This window comes from Bufo bufo, chromosome 9, assembly GCF_905171765.1.
Source record: "Bufo bufo chromosome 9, aBufBuf1.1, whole genome shotgun sequence".
Classification (NCBI taxonomy): Eukaryota; Metazoa; Chordata; class Amphibia; order Anura; family Bufonidae; genus Bufo; species Bufo bufo.
The window spans coordinates 23,797,652-23,812,685 of record NC_053397.1 but is presented as its reverse complement, the minus strand read 5'-3'; the positions used below and the strand labels follow the sequence as shown (position 1 = coordinate 23,812,685).

Sequence of the window (15,034 nt, the reverse complement as noted above, 5' to 3'; positions counted from 1 at the left end):
TACAGTATTAATATGAAATTTATCTTATTATATTCTCTATTTCCTGCAGTTTTTTGCACATAAATTAAAGGCAAAGTCTATGCAAAACCTTACATCCTATAGAAACCATAAATTTGCTCTTTTGGCGTTTTATTTTTTTTTTTTGCACTAAATACGGTAGAGCTGTGTTCTTACATATGACTCTCTAGCTGTGGGGAAACTACAACTCCCAGCATGCTCTGACAGTTGTCTCTGTAGGGCAGGGTTAGGCAATCTCTGGACGCTCCAGCTGATGTAAAACTTCAACTCCCAGCATCGTCCATTTACTTCTATGAGAGTTCCAAGAACAGCCCAGCCAAGTGTACATGCTGGGAGTTGTAGTTTCACAAAATGTGGTGTGCTGGAGGTTGCTGACTAATGCTCTAGGGCAGGCACGCTCAACCTGCGGCCCTCCAGCTGTTGTAAAACTACAACTCCCACAATGCCCTGCTGTAGACGGACAGCTGTAGGCTGTCCGGGCATGCTGGGAGTTGTAGTTTTGCAACAGCTGGAGGGCCGCAGGTTGAGCATGCCTGCTCTAGGGAATCTCATCCTTCTTAACACTCCTTCCTGGACTGATGATTGTGTGAGAAATGCCTCTATGAAACATGTATAGAGAATAGAGGATCTGCTGTATTTGTATAACTGGACGCCATGTTGATCAGTATCTCTCTCGCCTCCCGTCTAATAATTAGTCGGGTATCGGCTTTCATGTTTGAAATAGTTAAAGGGGTCGTCCGGTTTAGAAACACCGTTTCAGCACCCTCCTATATAATCCAGAGCAGAGTGGCTGCAAAAAGTGTCTCTTGCATTGGAGGACCCGACACGTCCATACGTAACACAAACGTTCAATGGGAACTGCAATTCTTCATTTTACCTGTGGTGGCGCTGCAGGGAAATTGATTACTTGCAGATTAAAGGCTCATGCACGCGGCCGTTGCTCAGCGGGTTCCGTGCATTGGGGACCGCAATTTGTGGTCCTCCATGCACGGGCAACACATCTGTGCGGCTGCCGCGATGGATCCAGACCCATTCAACTTTAACGGGTTTGTGATCCGTCTGCACCGCAAAAAACATAGAACATGTTCAATTTTTTTTGCGGTGTGGAGGCACGGAGAGAAACCCCACGGAAGCAATCTGACCCAGAGATTTATATTCTATTTATCTGTATGATATTTTATCTACTATAGAGCTCAACACAAAATAAAAAAAATTCATATAACTTGGCCTTCTCCATTTTGTGTGTTTGTTTTTTTTTTTTTTTGTTCGGCCCCGCGGCTTGTAACATTATAATCTCTGCCCTTTGACCTCACTTGCAGGCATCCATAATAATTCTTATTTATGTGCGGTATCAAACCAAAGAGGAGGATCTGTCACTGACCTGGTGTGTATGGAGGCACCGACTGCAGCGCCCCAAAAAGTACAGATTTTATTTTATTTTTTTCCCTTTTGGGTGGTGGAGTATTTTAAAAGCATGAGTCCATGATCCTGTCCTACTTAAAGGCTTTCTGTCACCAGATTTAACCCTATTAAGCTAGCTGACATTAGTGATGTGCTAATGTCAGCTAGGACTACTTTCACACTAGCGGCACGGACCTCCGGCAGGCTGTTCCGTCGGGTGAACAGCCTGCCGAATCCGTCCTGCCGTTAGTTCACGCGTGCCCCCGGACTACCGCTCCGTCCCCATTGACTATAATGGGGGCGGAGTTACGGCAGAGCACGGCGAGAGGCCGGAATAAAACTACAACATTATAGTCAATGGGGACGGAGCGGCAGTCCGGGGGCACACGGTCACTAGCGGCAGGACGGATCTGGCAGGCTGTTCACGCGACGGAACAGCCTGCCGGAGGTCCGTGCCGCTAGTGTGAAAGTAGCCTAAACCTAACTAGCCTATTCCTACTTTTTATCTATTCCCCCGTTACACCAGAAATCTAACTTTTATAATATGCTAATTAGCCTCTAGGTGCAGAGGGGGCGTTGTTCCTGCTCCTAGAGGCTCCGTTCTCCCACCTTTGTCGCCTCCCTCCAAGTCCTGATTGACAGGGCCAGGCAGCGCTCGCATCTGTCTGCCAGCACTGTGCTCTGGTGAAATCTCGGGACCTGAGCAGATCCATTTTTCTTAACCTCCGACTGTTCCTTTAAGACTCCTGACTTCTCCTTTTCTTGTATTGATTTTCACTTGAAGGATTTTTTTTCCTTAACTTGCTGTACATAATATGCTCCAGAAGCCATTGTGAGTACTTTTTTATGACGTGACAGATTCGGGTGCAATACATGTTGATGCCTCGTTCAGTGGCGGCAAAAGAACCAGGATTTTCTAGCGGCGATGCTTGTGTAATGTATAGTGTTAGTGCAATATTTCACCGATGTGGAAATGAGAAGCAGCGTACCAATAAACTGACTCAACCTGGCATTTCTGTGTCTTGTTTTTCTTAAAGGGGTTATCCCTCGAACAGCATTTATTCCCTATCCACACAACGGGGGCATTCAGTGACCCCTCTGCTCGGGATCGCTTAGGGTCCCAGCAATCTGACGTTTATTGACCTGTAAGGCTACTTTCACACTTGCGGCAGAGTGATCCGGCAAGCAGTTCTGTCGCCGGATGCGGATCCGTCTTACAAATGCATTGCAAGAACAGATCCGTCTCTCCGGATGTCATCCGGAGAAACTGATACGTTATATATATTTTTTCAAATCTTTACCGGTCTGCACATGAGACGGATCCGGTATTGCGTTATTTTTAATGCCGGATCCGGCACTAATACATTTCAATGTAAATTAATGCCGATTGCGGCAACTGATCCGGAATTTTGGACGGAGATAATACCGCAGCATGCGTTCAGTGACTGAACTGATGCATCCTGAACGGATTGCTCTCCATTCAGAATGCATGGGGATAAAACTGATCAGTTATTTTCCGGTATTGTGCCCCTAGGATGGAACTCTATGCCGGAAAAGAATAACGCTAGTGTGAAAGTATCCTTAAGGCATCGAGATATACTCCGTGGATGTTTCCAGGACTTCAAATTGATGTTGACCTGACCTTGTGAACTGCAGTATCGCACCCAGCCACACGCAAATGGATGTCGCTGTTCTTGCATAGCCGTACCATTGCATCTTCATTTTACTCACTGGTAAAAAAAACATCCCCCAAATATACACTATCTAGGGATTTATTTATTAAATACACTATATATAAGATATAGCACTACTCTGCTCCGCAGCGCTTTACAGATATTAGCATCACGCTGTCCCCAATGGGGCTCACAATCTAAGTTCCCTATCAGTATGTCTTTGGAGGAAACCCACGGGGAGAACCTACAAACTCCATGCAGATGTCCTTGGTTGGATTTGAACCTAGGACCCCAGCGCTGCAAGGCACCAGTTTTAACCACTGAGCCACAGTGCTGCCCTGTTCTGCAAAGCTTGTATGCACCCACACCTATATGTGCCAGTCCCCTCCCAAACTGGTACTGGTAGCACTCTTCACTAATTTGTAGCCATAACATACTCCACCTCCGTCCCACCCAACAGGTGGACATGTCGTAAAACCATCTGTGCAGCTCAATATTGTCGCACGGCCAGGTAATAAAGGGGACTTGCGCAAATTTTCTGCCTAAAAAAGTCCCAAGTCCCTTAGTAAATGTGCGCCAATGACTCCAAGGGCAAATAGAAGGTTTTCATGAAGGGAGATGAATTTGAGGATCAGGGACTGGATTTGGCAAGGCTGGCAGGTGTATTACACCCCTATTTACCTGTTTGTGTTCTGGGGGTAACACCTGAATCCACCCACCACCCTCTGTAAGGTTTTACTGAAGGTTGCTTTAAGGCTACATGCACACGAACGTTGTTCGTTTCCGTGTCCGTTCTGTTCTTTTTGCGGATATAATGCGTAACCCATTCATTTCCAAAATGCGGACAGCACACTGTACTGTCCGCATCAGTATGTCCGTTCCGTAACCCCCTATTCTTGTCCATTTTAGGCATTGTTACAATGGATCCGCCCAAAAAAAAAAAATGGATGGCATACGTTTTTTTTTTTGCGGACCGCAAAACACATACGGTCGTGTGCATGTAGCCTAAAGGGGGTATTTCACGAAAAGTATCACTATGACATGAATAAGGCATTGTAAATGGAGTATTGTTAGCATATGCATGCAATAAATATTGTCCGTTTTTTTAATGAACGTTACATTTTCCTCTCTGGTAGCGCCCCCTGCTGTTTATCCCTCTGGTCCACCTTCTCTTGCATTCAGTGGTGGACAGACATGCTCATAGCACCAGCATAGTGATCTCCGAGTGAAGCTCCTGGAGACCCTTCATTCATTCATCCTAAGTTCATCTCTATCTCTCTCTTTAGGAAATTGTGGGGGCATCACATACCGTATGTATCTCTGGGGGCTATATTTTGAGGGACTATGTTCTATGCAGGGAAAGAAGGTATTAACAATAGCTAATTGTAATGCATCCTGGGAGATGCAGGCGCTTGATGAGCTGCTGCCCACCCACAGAAAAGGAAGAACATCCTCCAAATACGTGAGTAAAAAAAAAAAGGTTAAAACTGCGTGATAAAATGAATATTCTGATCCCAAAAAGTGGACCTTTCTAAGACTTCCCCCATTGCGCTTGGGAAGACTCATCAAATCAAAAGAATATAATCCTTGCCCCCTTTCATGGTCCATATGAGTCTGTTGGCAAAAATGTATATATCGACAGGAATGACATGTATGACCGGTTCTTTCAAATGGCAATTTTATTACATCCTCGTTAGATTTAACAAAACAAATTTCTGTAAAAACGGTAGCTAATATGGAGACAACTCGGACGTCGCTTCCCTCCCAATCACTTCCTGAGTCTGGAGATCATCTGCTTCTTGTCAGGTTTCACCTCCCTCCAGATGGTGTGAGGTTGGTGGTGGTGCCTGGTACCAAACACGTGGAGATGCCTTGGAAGGGTTTCTGATGACTATTTAACATTCCTGGAGGTTTTTGTCTTCCAGATTTATGTTGTTCTGTTCTCCATGCCTGTCGTGGGCTCTACACACCATGGTGAAGGTGGTCTCCACCTCTGTACATTCCAATATGGAACATAGATTACCCGATGTCCTACTCTCTATAGAAGTCCCATTCGCGTGGACTCGCAGATCAGTCATGACGCCGCCTGTTTGGGACTAATGGCAAGCACTTAGAACACACTAGAATGCATCCCACAGTAGTCTCCAGCGTCTGGAAAACTACAACCCCCAGCATGTCTTGACTGCAGAATGCTGGCAGTTGTAGTAGAGAACCACAGGTTGTCAACTTTATTTCCTGATTTTTTTGTTTTTCTCTTTCCATTAGGAATAACTTTCAATCCATTTTCCATCACCTTACTAGGGAATTGTCAGTTTAAAGGGGTTCTCTGGGATTTTCATATTGGTCATTGGGAGTTCCCGGGTTCTGGCCACCGCCAAGCATTCTCCCCATACAAGTGAATGGGAGCGCACCGCGCTTGCGCGGCCACTGCTCTTATTCATCTCTATGGGGCCGACGGAAATATGGGGACGCCTTTCCCTGCTCCATTCTCGATGTAGGTGCGGGTCCCAGAGATGGGACGCCCACCTATCAGACAATGGGGGCATATCCTAGCGATATGCCCCCATTGTCTGTGATGGGACAACCCCTTTAATTACAGTGGTAACTGTGCAATTCCTCATTTCACCTGTGGGGGTGCTGCAGAGAACACTGTTGACTAGGATCCCTCCACAGATCACAGCTGATTGCAGGGAAGCCGTTGGTTCTGGTTAGGTCTGTTCTACCTACCAGAAATGTTCACATACCTGTCTAGGATTTCACATTAGATATAGGTAATTACAATAGGGGCAAGTCCTTGTTGTGTAGTGGCCCATAGCACTCGCCATCCTAATTCACGTAGTCCAAACTGACGGGACCGCTTTCCTTGACTATCCCTCCGCGGGATCTCTCCGATGGGGCTTATTTATCCTTGCATAATAGCATTCGGTTTGAGCTCCATATTTATGAAGTCCCATGCAATTTTTTAATATATATATATTTTTTTAACTAAAGCTCAATGAAGTGCTGGAAAGCGTATTCACAAAATCGGTCATAGCTCACGAGCTGCACCGCGCTGAGGGTACGGTTCGCTCCGCATTCAGAATGCACACCGCATGGCGGTACACAACGGTGCTAGTAAATATGCCCCAATGTGTCTCATCTGAATACGTTCACTTCTTGCTCTTCTCACTCCACGTTCGTTGTTGATCCCATGACACTAACAGCAGTCTCCCCATTGTCTTTAGTGGTTCACCGATAGCAAAATTAGGACTGTCTATTTAAAAGAGTCTTCTTCACATTTACTCCAAGTGTTCCTCCAGCCCTTTCGGGAGTGGCACCTGTATGAAAAGATAGAGTAATCAATAATCGGTCCTTACTCTGGATTTAAGATTGTATGAGATTAGAAAATAGGGTCTGTATTTTTTCCCCCCGAAACAGCGCCACTATTTTCCATTGGTTGTGTCTGGTATTGCAGCTCAGCCCCATTCATCTGAATACTGTAATACCAGACACAACCAATAAACGACAGCGGCACAGTTTCTTTCCTTTCTTTCTTGCACCCCCTTATACACAGGGCAGTAACATTCTCAAACGGAAACCTTCAATGCTGCTACCTAGTGGTCATGTTTGATATTGCAACTGATCAGCATTTTTGTAATTTTTTTTTTTTTATTGCACCTGGCTAACTACTTTCTGCCATCAGAAGCTGCAGCCAAACAAGCTACACTTATCAAACACTTTAAAACGTACCTCCCCCAATTCACAATGTGAATTCAGCAGTAACATCTGCCACTTCGAGAAGAGTCAGGAGGTCCCATACATATTAGATCAGAGATCCGTCACCTTCGGCACTGAAGCTGCTGTGAAACTACAAATCCCAGCATATGCACACTTACTTGGTTGTTCTTGTAACTCCCACAGAAGTGAAAGGAGGATTCTGGGAGTTGTAGTTTCAGAACAGCTGGAGTGCCGCAGGTTGCTGATCCCTGTATTAGATGGTCCACCAGTCCTCCCGAAATGATCAGGTTCAGTCAACATACATCAAATGTGAATACACCAGATCAGGCTGTTGTATCTCAGCATGCCCAATCCTTTTGTTCTTGGGGAGATAACAGGTGTCTTGCAATGGCTTACTCTCCTATCTCTATTAGGAACACATGCATGCTCAGCCGAGTCATGCATGCATATGTATAGGTTAGTCAGGTGAGACAGCTGCTGGCCAACAATGCATTTGACAGGCAGATATTTAATGCTTTCGGCTAGCCTTAAGCCTCATTCACACATCTGTGCTCAAATCCGTGAGAAGGTGGTCAGTAATGCATCCGTGATGCATTTTGTTGTCCGTGTGCCATCCGTGTGAATGAGGCTTTACATGACTTTGCTGGAGCAGATGGAGCAATTAAAATATTGGCTACAAAGGTGGACACTGGAGCTTGGATTTGTTATGGGATGGATTAGGAGCAGAGCAGTCTTCTCACTGTCCCACAACCCAGTGATCTATATATAGTGTTACCCTCATCTTAGAATAGGTTGTCAAAAATGTATAAAACTTGATGGTGTACAGCTCAGGGCTATACAAGTGAATGGGACAAAGCTGCAATACCAAGCACAAAGACTACTAAACGTAGGGCAGTACTGATACATTTCCCCCAATGTACTAAAAGTCTGACCAAAGCCGGTACAAAGAATACATTTCCTTTACTGTTTTATGAACTTCCATTTATCAAAAACACCTACTGTATCTCTATAGTAACCTACCTATCTGTGCAACTATATAATTTATGTCCATATAAATAATTCCTTACCGCTTTTAGATAGGCCACATTACTCTGGCGAATATCTTTTAGAAGCTCATCTCTTGGCGTCAAGTTAACAAGAGGAGGTGGACGATTCCTTGGCACGGGCTTCAGGGTTTTCATTACATCCTTAAGATTGACTTTCTCTGCCAGCTCTGAATTTTGAGAAGAGCTTGACTTGGGTTTTGCCCTTTTGAGCTGTATCATGTCTCGCAAACTAGTCTTATCTGCTTCTTCTCTTAACTTTTGGGCCGTGGATCTTGTTTGAAACTTTTTGAGTTTCACGTCTTTGAAAGGCGGGGGTTCGGATTTGAACTTGTTTTCAGAGTTCAACTCTGGCTTGTTCTGTTTACTTTTTCTGAGTGGTGGCACCGGGATTTTCGGTTCCTCTGCAATAGTTGGCATTCTTGAGTTGGAAGTCGGTGGGGGCATCTTGGAATTTGTTGTTGGTGGAGGTTGGTTCAGCATTGCCCAAAGTTCTGGTGGAATTCCCATGCCTAGACCGTTCTCCAACATATTAATGATCTCTTCTTGTTCTTTCATCTGTTGCTGTTGTTGATCCTCTTTCCTTTTTTGCCTTTGTTTGTCTAGATTTCTACTTAGCAGATTAGTCACGACCATTCTTGGGCCTGGCAGCTCGAAGTGGTAACCCATTTTTAACAACGTGTTATTGGCCTTCAAAAGTCTTGCAATTTCCATCTCTGCGTGGTGACCCAACATATGTCTTTGATTGTGGAACCTCAGCTCAGTCAAAAACTCGTTGAACTGAAGACATCGTATAATGGCCACAATTCCTTTGCCAGTGATGAAGTTGGACTCAATATTTAAGGTGACAATGCTCCTATTTTCTCTTAACATATTGGCCAATGTGAAGGCCACGTTCTCGTCGGCTCCAACATTTGCCATACTAAAAGTCTTTACGTGTTTGTTTTTCTTCAAAGCATTGACAAAGTCTACCAGCATCTCCTTTGGAATATTCTCAATGTTGTTTAAATTGACTTCTTTCACATCTGGATTGTTCTCCCGGATGCTCTGCAATGTTCTGTCCAAGTTGGTCTGATTGCCAGAAGGCCTCGCGGTCATCTTAATGAAGCTAGAGTCCAGTGCCAATTTCTTTGGTATATTTAATTTTGAAATCTTCTCAGGTGGCTTTTTATCCTCAATGTTTTCAGCAGGTTCTGGAGCTTCATCAGTGGTGGGTCTGGTTTCATCGCTCTTCTCTTCTTGTGGCTCTTCCTCTGTAATCTCTTCATTCGGTGGAGAGGCCGAAGGACTTTCCTCAGCGACTTCACCGTTCGTTTTTTCTTCTTTTTCTGATTCCGTTTCTGATCCGACACTTTGGTTTGTTTCTGTCTTCTCTTCTTCTTCATCTGTTGTCTCATTGTCTTTTTCGCAAAACTCTTCTACAGTTTCAGCATTACTTTCTTCTTCTGGTTCTTGTGGCTCTTCTTCAGTTTCTTGTTCATCTTGTTCACGAGACTTCTTCATTTCCTCCTGCTCCTCCTCTCTGGCAATTATTCTCTAAAATAAAAAATAAGAATATTTATGGTGAATTTTCATATGAAGCTGGGGGCCAGACTATAGCCTGCACTCAACGAAAGACCTCTGTAGATATCAGTCTGCATTAAGGTGTGCACCCGCTAACCCCATAGAGACTAATCCTCCCCACCTCCCATTTCCCCCCCAATAAAAACACAATGAATTTTTTGGGGCAAAACTATTAGTAGCCAGTGCCACAATTTATTGTTCACTTAAACATAAGAACATAGCGTTAGAGGAGCCTGACCCCAATCACCACATTCCCTAAGCTGGAGACCCGCCTGCCTCCAGCTGACCACCTTGCGCTGGGCCAGCTATACCCACCTACCACGACTGTGCCCGCAGGCAGACACCAGACTTCCATCTGACCTTCATGACTGCCCAGGCCTAAAACATTCGGGGGAGAGCTACACTGCAGCTAGTCTCCCCCCACCTCACGTGCAAGTTCACCCTGCTGTCCAGTTCATGATGAACAATCTTGTGTCCCTCAACCACAATTATCCTCATGTCGTGCAAGGAACACCCTGGCTACAGCCAGGGATATAATCCTACCTAAAACATGGTTGCACCAAGTCTCTGAGCACAAGATGCTTCTTGCAGGACTCTTTTGCTTTGGGCAATGGAGGGGAGTCCCAAGATTACAGGTCTTGTACTGGGGCTCATGAGTTTTAAGTGGCACCTCTGAAAGCTGCTATAACAGAATGGTTAGGTGGTAGCCGGGAATCTTGCTTTCATCTGTTTCCGAGGCTTAAAAATATTTTACATTTACCCTAAGAGCAGCATATTTTAGCATAACCAATATTTATGAAATTCTTCCAAGTGTCCCACCACCCTGTGATGTATGTACAGTAACTCATAGACCGATGGGTCCTGATGATGTGAAGTCTCCTTGGACCTCTATATCTTCTCCACCTTGCTCTTTAAGATTTACATACATTAAAAACCCCGCTCTTTAACGTGGAATTCCCCTTTAAATCAGTAGATACATAGAAAAATACAATATAGGACCTCTGTAATATATCTCCCTTTCCGCTTTGCTATTATCATTACTAGAAACCGTCAGCAAGCTTCAACTGAAGGATCTTAGGGGAATAACAACAGGGGGTGCACGTTGAAGTCACATCCAAGCCTTAATGCCTGGGGTGGGGGTGGGGCAATGGCCCATAGGAGGATACAAGAACTATTAGGACTCATGCACACGGCCGTGCCCGTATTGTGGCCCGCAAAATGCGGGCACTGGCAGCGTGCGCCCTGGAAATCCGGAAGGTCCGGTGCAGAACAGAGGCACTGAACCCCACGGAAGCACCACGGAGTGCTTCCGTGGGGTTTCTCTCCGTGCCTCCGCATTGCAAAAGAATAGAACATGCTCTATTTTTTGCGGTGCGGACGGATCACGGCCCCATTCAAGTTGAATGGGTCTGGATCCGTCTGCGGAATCCGCACGGATATTGCCCGTGCATTGGGGACCGCAAACCACAATGGCCGTGTGCATGAGTCCTTACAATTTGGCCTAGGAACCTCAAATTTGGACATTTAGGCCTCATGCACACGACCGTTGTGTGCATCCGCGGCCGTTGTTCCGTTTTCAGTTTTTTTCCGCTGACCCATTGACTTTCAATGGGTCCGTGGAAAAATCGGAAAATGCACCGTTTGGCGTCCGTGATCCGTGTTACCAGTCCGTGAAAAAAATATGACCTGTCCTATTTTTTTCACGGACAACGGTTCACGGACCCATTCAAGTCAATGGGTCCGTGAAAAATCACGGATTCACACAAGATTGTCATCCGCGTCCGTGATCCGTGTCTGTGATCCGTGTCCGTTTTTTCCTATCATTTCAAAGGCAAACTTGACTTTTCATTTTTCATGTCCGTGGATCCTCCAAAAATCAAGGAAGACCCACGGAAGAAAAAATGGACACGGATCACGGAACAACGGAAACCGTTTTTGCGGACCGCAAAATAAAAAAAACGTCCGTGTGCATGAGGCCTTATTCTAATTATACCTATACTTGATACTTAAATGGGTTTAATGTCTTACTAAGCAGGTGAGCCAATCAAACTCACTACCCATTCTAAGGCTACATGCTTTTTTGCGGTCCGCAAATAGCGGATCCGTGTTCCTGTTTTTTTTACATCCACATCCGTTCCGTTTGTCCGCCAATTTTGTAGGTTGTGTTTCCGTGTGTCTTCAGTTTTTTTTTGCAGTCCGCCCAAAAAAAAACCTGAAGGCTGTAATTCTTGAAATTTAATATACACAGGTTTCCCAGCAACCATCCGCCAAAAAAAACACGGATGCGGATGATATACGGATGGCTTCCGTTGGTCATCCGCATTTTTTTGCGGACCCATTGACTTCAATGGGTCCGCAAAACGTTTTTTTTTTGCGGATGGGAAACACGGACAGCAGACGCGGAAAAGAAAAGGTTGACTACACCGCAATTTTAACGGCTCCATAGAAATGTATGGGTACCCATCCAATCAGCCCAAAAAAACGGAACGGACGCAGAGAAAAACAACTGTCGTGTGCATGTAGCCTTAAACAAATCCACCAACAGCTGCCTGCTGATGGTTTCCATTACATACTGGTATTTTCTCCAATGCGGTTGCTGGATAAAGTAGAAATGAAATGTAAATTAAGTAAAAAAAAATAATGGAATAAAATAACGTCCTGGTTTTCTCTCCGGCGGTGAATGACGGTATTGTAAATAACAGACAGCTGGACGGGTCATGTGACCTGCTGCTATTCTGATCGCTCTGACCATACGCTCTCCTCGCATGCCATCTAACCCATGTCATGTGTTCTTATAACGGAGGCATCATGTGACTACAAGTCCCAGCAAATACATTGCATAAAATCTGCTGCGGAAGCAGCCATACTGGTTGCCATCTAGCTTTTCCCAGATGCCGATAATTTTTCAGCAATTTTTGTAAGAGACTTGATTTTTCTCTGATTCGTGCTATTTTAACCTTTTACATGCCATCGATGTTACGCTACATGTTTACACCGACAACAACATGATCGCACTGTCGCCACACTGGATTGTGGGAAAGTCATCACGTCCATAAGAACTTGACTAGGCGGAGAGGTGACCTATTAAATCGGGGCCCCTTGTCTGCTTAAGGGCTTGTTCACACGAACGTATTTTGCGTTCCGTATACGGAGCCATTCATTTCAATGGGTCCGCAAAAGATAAGGACAGCACTCCGTGTGCTGTCCGCATCCGTTGCTCTGTCCCGTGGGCCCCGCAAAAATTATGAGTCCTGTCCTATTCTTGTCCGTTTTGCGGACAAGAATAGGCATTTCTAGAATGGGCCTCCTGTTCCGTTCCGCAAATTGCGGAAGGCACACGGGCGGGATCTGTTTTTTTGCGTATCCGCAATTTACGGACCGTAAAAAAACGGCACGGTCGTGTGAATAAGCCCTAAATGAGAATTTTTTAGAGCATAATTCTGCTAGAGAGTGAAATAGTTTTTTGTTTTTATTTATGTACGGTATTTGGTTTTTAAATCTAGATCAGGCTTTACCCTGTAAGTTAATACTATCGATTATTTTTGAAGCCATTGATTTCCATCCATGCATTTTTTTACATTAAGGGCTCATGCACACGACCGTATGGCTTTTTCAGTGTTTTACGTTCCGGTTTTTTTACAGATCCATCGTTCCGTTTTTTTGTTTCCGTTGTGTTTCCGTTTCCTTTCTGTTTTTCAGTATGCCATATACATTATACAGTAATTACATAGAAAAAATTAGGCTGGGCATAACATTTTCAATAGATGGTTCCGCAAAAACGGAACGGATACGGAGGACATACGGATGCATTTCCATATGTGTTCCGTTTTTTTTTTGCGGACCCATTGACTTGAATGGAGCCAAGCACCGTGATTTGCGGACAAGAATAGGACATGTTCTATCTTTTCACGGTACAGAAATACGGAAATACGGAAACAGAATGCACATGGAGACACTTCAGTTTTTTTTGCTGAACCATTGAAATGAATGGTTCCGTAGATGTACCGCATTACTGAACTCCAAAAACGGCCAGTATACTGAACGCAAAATACTGTCGTGTGCATGAGCCCTAAGGCTGCATGCACACAAACGTTGTTTGTTTCCGTGTCCGTTTCCGTTTTTTTGCGGATAGGATGTGGACCCATTCATTTCAATGGGTCAGCAAATAACGCGGACAGCACACCGTGTACCGTTCCATAGCCCCGCAAAATAGAACATTCTTGTTCGTTTTAGGCATTGTTACAATGGATCCGCAAAAAAAAAACTGATGTCATCCGTTTTTTTTGCAGATCCGCAATTTGCGGACCGCAAAACACACATACGGTCGTGTGCATGTAGTAGCCTTATGCAAACTTTTTAATCTCTTGTGCATACAGAGGAATGGTTTGCCCACCTGATGGCGTCGTTTTTGTTTAAAGGGGTCGTCTCACTCCAGCAAATGGCATTGATCATGTAGAGGACGTTAATACAAGGCGCTGACTAATGTATCGTGATTGTCCATTTTGCCTCCTTTTTCTGACTTGATACATTTTTCTATCACATTATACATTGCTCCTATCCAGAGAGGACTCCCCTTTAATAACGGAAACGAGGCGGATCCGTTTTGAAGCCCATAGACTTCTATTATGATGGAATGAATAACGGAATGTCTCTCCCGTCATAGAATTGCGTCATGGTCCGTGGTAACGGAATCCATAACGCCATTCTGCTTTTACCACCAAGCGAAGCGGGAACGAATTTCAAAATATGAAATTCGCTCCTCTCCAGTGAGTTTATTTCCACCCTCTGAACATTTACCTCTGATGGTAGAAGAGTAACAGGGAGCCTTTCTTCTTCCAGCATCCGATTAGATTCCTTTTCCCAATGCAGATAACCGATGAGCGACCTGTGGTCGAATTGGCCGGTCGGTGCTTTTTCCGTCTGGTCCCTTTGAATCATGCCCACTGGTACTCTCGGATCCGGCGCCAGTACCTCCATCTCGCTCTGGAGCTCTCTTAGCTCTTCAGGAGATAAATTGGCCAAAATCTCATCTTCATCAATATCTCCAAACAGTTCGTCCAAGTCCGAATCTTGGCTGTGCTGAGACATGGTTAACGTACGGTCCACAGATACAGGCGATTATGGCGCAGCGTGTTGTATCCTCCGAGAAGAAGCCACCATGAGTGACTTGAGGCGACAGTGACTTCAGCTGAGGCCTGAGCTATATTAAGCCATGGAAGACTTCACGGAGAATTTATGACCCTGCTGCCATGTTCTGTTTTCAGCAACTGGTGTCAGCTGTGCGAATGCATTTGACATTTGAGTACAGCTGGTCCCCCCCCCTCCTCATTGTGTAATACGCGGTGGTCATTTTCCAGAGGGTTCCAGGGACGGAGCTGTTCACGCAACTATCTGTGCGGTCACTGGAGGGTCACTGTATGAAGGAGACGCAGATGTGAGCGCATACACATGCCCCCATATCAGTGCCAGTCACATACTACCCAAAACGTCCTCATTCCCTTAAAACAGTGCCCGAAATCACATGCCACCATAATAATCCAGGTATGCCCCCATTATATTCACCCATGCATGCAAAGTATGTACAAACCGGATTCCAAAAAAGTTGGGACACTATACAAA

At 44.9% G+C, this 15,034-nt stretch overlaps 1 protein-coding gene across 1 annotated transcript; it reads right to left on the bottom strand.

Moving 5' to 3' along the window:
• Nucleotides 1-6,068: 6,068 nt before the first annotated feature.
• Nucleotides 6,069-14,656, bottom strand: LMOD3 (leiomodin 3). Its single transcript, XM_040406592.1, has 3 exons — nucleotides 14,213-14,656; nucleotides 7,877-9,388; nucleotides 6,069-6,409 (listed from the first exon to the last, which is right to left on the bottom strand). Exons 1-3 carry the CDS (start codon nucleotides 14,501-14,503, stop codon nucleotides 6,371-6,373), a joined length of 1,842 nt encoding a protein of 613 aa, XP_040262526.1. The 5' UTR covers nucleotides 14,504-14,656; the 3' UTR covers nucleotides 6,069-6,370.
• Between the last annotated feature and the right edge of the window lie 378 nt (nucleotides 14,657-15,034).